This window comes from Beta vulgaris, chromosome 4, assembly GCF_026745355.1.
Source record: "Beta vulgaris subsp. vulgaris cultivar EL10 chromosome 4, EL10.2, whole genome shotgun sequence".
Lineage (NCBI taxonomy): Eukaryota > Viridiplantae > Streptophyta > Magnoliopsida > Caryophyllales > Amaranthaceae > Beta > Beta vulgaris.
Genome location: NC_079205.1, coordinates 20,120,556 through 20,128,403, shown reverse-complemented (window position 1 = coordinate 20,128,403; position 7,848 = coordinate 20,120,556). Strand labels below are relative to the sequence as shown.

The following is a 7,848-nucleotide window of genomic DNA, read 5'->3' as shown; positions in this document are numbered from 1 at the left end:
ACCGATCCGCTAATTGTATGACAACATTAGTAGGAAGCAATTCACCAAGTTCTACGGACTCATATAAGGAAAAAGGAAGCACATTAATGGAGGCTCCCAAATCTAGCATAGCCCTATCAATCTTTGTGTTACCAAGGGTGATAGGTATAGTGAACATGCCCGGATCATTGCATTTTTTTGGCATTCTCTTTTGAAAAACGGCGGAAACATGTTCACTAACCTTCACCTTTTGCTTCCCTTTTAAATTTTTCTTCTTTTTGATGGAACAAATTTCCTTCAACCACTTAGCATACAAAGGCACATCTTTTATCAATTTTAACAAAGGAATATTTACGACACATTGACTAAATGTTTCATAAATATCCTTAGAAGATTCAAGCTTACGATTGTCCTTTAATGCTTCGGGAAATGGGGGTACCGGTTTGAAATCCGGAAAAGATTTTACCTCTTGGTGAGAGCTAGGACTCACCAATTTCTCAACTTCTTTTGTTGGGATTAGAACCTCTACCTCCTCTTCCTTTGTTTCAATCTCCTTCATAACCTTGCTCTTGCTAGGCTCTAGATCCACCAACTCTTTGCCACTCCTCAAAGTCATGGCACTCACATTCTTCTTTGGATTCACCTCGGTTTGAGATGGTAGCTTCCCCGAACTTTGGGCCTCAAGTTTATTCACGACACTAGACATTTGACCCACTTGTGTTTCCAAATTGTGAATGCTAGACCTTGTCTCCTGTTGAAATTGCACCATGTTGGACTGCATAGTAGTCACATTTTGAGCCAAGGCCTTGATCATATCCTCGGTGGACATTGAGTTGGAGCTAGAGGATTTCCCTTGAGCTTGATATGGTGCTATGTAAGGAGGAGGGTTATGACCTTGTTGAAAATTCTGATTTCCTTGAAGAGTTGGATTCCCTTGCTTGTAACTCAAGGCCGGATGATCTCTCCATCCGGGATTGTAAGAATTTGAGAATGGATCATACTTCCTTTGTCCTTGATATCCCACGGCATTCACCTCTCGGGTTTCCTCTTGCAAAGTCGGACAAGAATCAGTTGGATGATTGTTGTTTGAACAAATACCACAAGCCTTCACTTGTTGTTGATTGCCACTGACCAAAAATTGCCGGAACATGCCCTTAAGGTCGGATACTTCCGACTCCAAAGATGATTTAGAACTTGCCGCCTTAACTCCCCTAGTGGTATTTCTCTTAGAATAAGTGCGAGAACTTTCAGCAAACTCACTTATGAGCTCCATGGCTTGCTGTGGTGTCTTATTATCAATGTTACCCCCACAAGCAGCATTAACCATCCTTCTCTCATCAGGAAGGAGCCCACCAACTAAGTATAACACAAGATCTTTCTCGGCAAAACCATGATAGGGACAACAAGCAATGAGCCTCTTAAACCTCTCTAAGTAGTCATAAAGGATCTCATCATAACCTTGCTCAATGTTGCTAATGGCCCTCTTAAGCTCATTCAACTTGCTTGAAGGAAAGAACTTCTCCAAGAAAGCTTGCTTCATCCCCCTCCATGTGTTGATACTGTTGGGGCTCAAATGATAGAACCAATCATTAGCCTTATCCTTCAATGAAAAAGGAAAGGCCCGCAGTTTGATTTGATCCTCCGTCAACCCCTTGGCTGCATACTAGTACAAACAGCATGGAATTCAGCAAGATGTTTGATTGGATCCTCCCCATTTAAACCATGGAAGCTTGGCAGTAGATGAACAAGACCCGACTTCAGCTCAAAAGTAACATTCTCCCCAAACTCTGGATATTGAATGGCCAATGGTGCTTGGTCCAGATTAGGAGCGGAAAGCTCCCTCAATGTCGGATCAGCTCTAGGTGGCATCTCTTCTTCCTCAGTACCAATGTAAAAGGTAACTCACGGAAATGACCCCGAATCTCCTTTCTCAAGCTATAAAGTGTCCTTTCGATCTCTGAATCAAACAACAAAGATCCAATATGAGAAGCACGGGTGTGAACCATAAGACGGGTTCACACACCAACAATAAAAGTAAACAAACACACAAATAACAATCAACTTGTTGCCTTCCCCGGCAACGGCGCCAAATTTGGCGAGGCCTAAGTCGTATCGGCTAACGCGCAAATAAATCAATACTACCCTACACAAACGTAGATAAGGAAGTAAGGTTCGAATCCACGGGAAGAAGGGTTTGGCAAGGTTAACTGTGTATTGTGTAACAATGGGGGGGGTTTTCGCTTAAAAGTATAACTAAGAAAGACTAAGCAAACGATAATCAATATTAGACAAATACTTGGCAATCAATCTTAACAACCAATTCAAACTTTGATCATTGAACAATCCAACAACTAAGTTACTTGAACGCCCTATTGTGAATCATAGGATTCAATCTCCCCTAACGTAATGGTATGACTAAGCGAGCACTCTAGTCCTACCCTTAATGGCAAAACAACCTAGTCCAAGCGTTCTAGATTCAATTTAGCAATTAGATAACAACTAGGGAGATTTCAATAGGGTAATCTAGCATTCACACAAGCGGTCGAATGCGAAATTATATGATGATTCTTCTTATACTCAATCATCCACGAGCGTGCAATAATTGGGCATAAACTACAACCCTAGATAATCTCAAAGCAGACAATTATCTAGATAGTAGAGATTGCAATAAGCAAGAAGTTAATTGATCAAGTTAACTTAAGCACAAAAACAATCAAACATGAAGAACATGAAGAATCATCAACATTCAAGCAAATTAAAAGAAGAATTGAACTCACAAGTTGATTAAAATGGTTGATTCGATTGATACACCAAGATGGAAGATTAGCCCTCCATAATATCAAAGATTACAAGTTTTATTTGAGTTCTCTCTAAAAACCAGTGAAAAACCATCCAAAACACAAAGGACGAAATGTTCCTTTAATCAGCAAAACAAGAGAAGACGAAAAGACGAAATCCGCGTTGCAGGGCTCCGCGACCGCGGAGGAAATCACCGCGACCGCGGAGGGGGGTCCGCGACCGCGGAGAAGTAGCGGAGGAGCTCTCGGCAGTTTTTCCAAATTTTGCTCCGAATTCTGTCGCGCCCGCGGTCATGTGCTCCGCGACCGCGGAGGCTGCCGGTACATCTTCCTCCATCTTTCCTTGGATGCTTCCTCAATTGATTAACAAATTTTTCCCATTCTTGTTTCCTTGCCACTTAAATGCACTTTGTTGACTTATTCCACTTGTACACTTGACTTTGTGACTTGGCATTTTCTTCAATAGCACATTGTTACAATTGGACCCTCTCATCAACATAAAAGAAAATAAAGAACTCAAATACCAATTGATGAGAAAGAGTACAAAATCATAACAAAATATGTTCAAGTCCACACAAAAATAGCCAAATAAGTACTGAAAAATGCCATATGAACATGGCATATCAATATACTTTGTATATACATACATCATACATGTTGACATTGTGACTTTTATAATATAAATCAATAGATGTAAAATTAAAACAAGAGAATAATGTACACAAATAATTCAAAAATAAATGAAAATAAAATATAAACCAATACATGATATTGAAAGTGTAGTCCTCAAATAGTCAAATCGAATGTAATTTAATTTTTTATTTAATTAATTATTAAATGTAAGCAATTTTATAAATTAACATATTTAAATGATTTTGTAGATATAAAAAAATAATTGAATTTTAATAATATCTTGTTGATTGCGGTCGGGTTTGGGTTTGAAAGCAAGTCTGTCTGAATAGGTCAGGATATAATCTTGTCGGGTGCCGGTCAGGTCTGGGTAATCCCAGGTCAGGTTTCGGTCAGGTCTATGGACTGACCTTCACAGGTCGAACCAGGTTCAAGTCAGGTCTGAATCAGGTTGACCCAGCGGTCAGATCTGTTTCTGACACCACTACGTTTGGTGGGATTTTTGCATTTAATATGATAGGCCATTGTTAATATGAATTAATGGTGACAAAACTTTAAATAGGTCAAGCTTTCTCAATTTCATTATATATGCATCAACAAAATCAATACACTGGTGAGAGAATTTACCTACTACATAGTAATTGATGGTGAGAAATAAAATGAATTAATACATTGATATATAGTGGCATGTGAAAAAAAAATACGTACATTGATAAAGAGGATAAAGTAGTTGCTCAATATTATTCCATTATTCGATTTTATTAGACATTGAATATGCATAAAAAGAAAGAAAAAAAAAGGTGATAGATAAAAATAATGGTTAGGACAACTACATTGTTCGAATTTAAATATCATAAAAAACAATATCATGAATTTAATTACTACGTATCAATCACTTGATATATATTCAACCAATACTTTGTTGTTAATGCCACAACACGCTCTATTATTTAAATCAATATCTTCAAAATAATCATCATCAATCTTGTAAGCTCTTGGTGGAATGCATTATAGATCATATAACATCATATTCCAAAAATCAAAATATGGACGAAAACCATGTATTGTTGCCTTAACATCTTCAACATAAGCCTAAACCTCATTACTTCTATTAATATGATATGTGAACATACTGGACACATTGTGGAAATAAAGATGACATCCATGAAAAAGTGTAAAATCATAGATTCAACACCTGGGAAATTCGAATATTCAACTTCAAGGGGCCATTATTGGTTGGATTATGTGCTTGTGTTATGTTTTGTGGCGAGCATGATATTGACTTTGAGAAGGGGGGGAGAAGTTGACATGACTATGCAATTTGAAAGACGAAAATGAGTAGGGATCATCCGAGATAAAGCTTTACTATTTATACAAAAAAATGCTATGTTAAATTTGCATATTTAGGTTAATTATCTAATTAATATCCGAAATTATGGTTGATTGACAATTAGCATAAATCTTGATTGATGGGTAAATTATTTTTATTACCATGTTTGAATTCAAAATGTAAACAATATTGGAGTGATTGATTTTCGAATAAATTATCGACTTTTGGAAGTTACACTAATGTTATTTTCGACCAAACTAAGGTAATACCACGTGGACAACAGATGGAGAGGTTGATTAATGTTAAGAATTTCGGAAACTATCAATTTAAATTAAGTGCTTGACTGGATATTACCATTAATATTGACAATAATTAAGATTGATAATTTAAATTCATTGCCATTTTTTGGGAATTTAAATTTCGAAACATAACCAATATGAGAATTACAAATTTAGGCCAAAGGTATATGAATTTGGGATTTTTAATTGCCAATTTCGAACAATAATTAACGTCGATCACATATAATATATAAATGGGATATGCTTGGTTTTCGAAAATTTTATATGAGATCATGATATTAATTACCTAATTTAAATACTGAATTAAATTAAATCACAAATCAATCTAATTATACAAATAAATTTCGGCCAAAATAATATTTAAATGCCACGTGGACACCATAATTTAGAGTATTTAGTTTGTAAAGCTCTAGAATTGCTTGGTGAACATGAGCTTTGCCACGTATGATTTAGGATTTTACTTTAGATAATATATAGATATTTAGATGTAGTCGTAAATATTAATCTATTAAATGTAATGATATTTTACAAGTTATAGGTTATCTTAGAATAGGGTGGAAACTTGGAAATAATTTAAGAACAAACACAAAAATCCAAAATTTTATAGTATAAAATAATGGGATAGAATCAACGACACTCATTTATGGAGGTATGGCTTTTATTTTGTCAGTGATAATGACCCCATCTGTTATTATAGATGGGTAAGTCATGGTCTTAGTTATGAAAAATTAATATAGTTTGAATGAGGATGGCTTCATTATTTAATATGCTCATATGGATGTGATTCTTCCTACAACCGTTTTTGCAAAGTTTGCTCCACATGTATTAAAATAACAAGAGCTTGAACACTAATATACTAGAATTTTTTGCACGCGATGCGTGCTTAAATTTTTTTCAAAACAAAAACTCGATTTTATTCGGCATAAGAGTCAAAATTTGAACATTAGACATACAAAGTATAATTGTTTTTAGTTGCAAAATTTGATTGGTTTAGTTTCTGTCACTTAAGTCTCTCACCATTCTTTTTGTTTTTTTTTTTTAACTTTTGAAAGTTAAATTCTATGAACAAAATAGAAATTTTATTGAATTTATTTATGATTTATAATATTATAATTTTTTAATTGATTTTTGAATTAAGTATAGTACTTCATAAATTGTAAAGAAAGTGGACACTTTGATGTCAAGTCAATTTTTTCATAGGTTGTAGTTTGTAAGTGAATTTTTAAGTTTTTATAAAGTTTTCTCATTTTAGTGATTTGCATAACGTAAGTTATGCAATTTTATGATTTTAGTTGACTTGTGAGTGATTGTTATAATTATATTTTTTGTATTTTTGTTTGAAGCCCCCTTTGATTTGTAAGTGAATTTGTAATTTAGTATGGAAAGGGGGGCAAAAATAAGCATTTCAAAAAAGGACACCATTGCTCCCCCTTCCCTTATATAATAGAGATTTAACTGTTAGTCTTGTAAGAAACCGTCTACTTTTAATTTAAAAGTAGGCGCGAGCCAAGTCCAATATTAGAAAGAGAACGGACCATCTTGCTTAATATAGTGACTATTTTAATTTATTTGGTGATCATTTTAATGTATTTAGTGACCAATTTAATCTATTCAGTAATAAGATTCTTTAATTCATTTTATGACTAATTTAATCCATTTAGTGACTAGTTTAATCCATTTTGTAAAACTGTCAGACTATTTTCAAAAATTGTTTGTTGCAATTCAAGATTCAAATTGAAACAAAGGAAGGATAAGAGAATGGACGACTAGGATGGTGCAAGATACCTAAAAATAGTGTTGAATTAGAGAGAAATGAAATGGGCTTCTTAGGAGAATGTAGGCTTGAGTTGTCTAATTTTATATTAAAATTAGACCGTCTATTATAATACTTTGTTTATATTCAATTGTGAGTAAGTAAAAATTATAAAAAGTTGATACTTGGGAAAAAAAAAAGGTTGAGATCAATCTAATAAGATCTCATATGACTATATTTATCCTTGATGGTCAAAATGAAGTATATACAACAACAACAACTAAGCCTTATTCCCAAGATGATTGGGGTCGGCTAACATGAATCGTCAACTGGAATCGTGACCAGAGGAGATGGCATCGTCAAGAGTGATAAAAGTTTTTTTTTTTTTTGAAAACAAGGCTTACACCAAAAAGTGTTTAGAAAAGGTTTTCAGCAAAAGGTTTTAATACCAACACAATTGAGAAAAACAAATAAATGCAGTAATCAGACCCCTTCCTCCACATAGATACTACCCCTCCACCCACTTCTATCCAACGTCATGCTCTCCTCAATCCCAAGTAACCTCATATCACTTTCAATTACCCTCAGCCAAGTCATCTTAGGTCTTCCCCTACCCTTTACAATTTGATTACTCCTCCACTCTTCAATTCTTCTCACCGGTGCATCTCCTGATCTCCTTTTCACATAACCAAACCATCTTAACCGATTCTCCCTCATCTTTTCTTCAATGGATGCAACTTCAACTTTTTCCCGGATCACTTTATTTCTTAATCGGTCCTTCCTTGTGTGGCCACACATCCACCGCAACATACGCATCTCCGCCACGTTCTTCTTATAAACGTGGCATTATATAGGTTGAGATCAATCAAATAAGATCTCATATTATATGACTATATATTATCCTTATGAATATTTTCCCCTAAAAATGATATATGATAACTAGTGATAAAATACTAAATTTATATTATTATAAAAAGCAAAATTCTTAATCCTATGTGGCAAACTCATATTAACCAATCAAATCTAGAGCACAACCAAATTAAAGCTATCACATAAGGT

The 7,848-nt window shown here is 34.6% G+C and overlaps 1 protein-coding gene across 1 annotated transcript; it reads right to left on the bottom strand.

Annotated features, from left to right (window-relative positions):
- Nucleotides 1-284: 284 nt before the first annotated feature.
- LOC125496534 (uncharacterized) lies at nucleotides 285-1,848 on the bottom strand. The gene is made up of 3 exons (XM_057393982.1): nucleotides 1,726-1,848; nucleotides 446-1,642; nucleotides 285-344 (listed from the first exon to the last, which is right to left on the bottom strand). Exons 1-3 carry the CDS (start codon nucleotides 1,846-1,848, stop codon nucleotides 285-287), a joined length of 1,380 nt encoding a protein of 459 aa, XP_057249965.1.
- Nucleotides 1,849-7,848: the final 6,000 nt, after the last annotated feature.

Excerpts from the sequence above, each read along its gene's own strand:
- LOC125496534 (XM_057393982.1), bottom strand. The coding sequence starts at position 1,848 with ATGCCACCTAGAGCTGATCCGACATTGAGGGAGCTTTCCGCTCCTAAT. Across the intron at positions 1,643-1,725 it reads TTGAGCTGAAGTCGGGTCTT|TATGCAGCCAAGGGGTTGAC; the intron begins GTTCATCTACTG and ends TGTTTGTACTAG. Across the intron at positions 345-445 it reads GTCCTAGCTCTCACCAAGAG|TCAATGTGTCGTAAATATTC; the intron begins GTAAAATCTTTT and ends TGAAACATTTAG.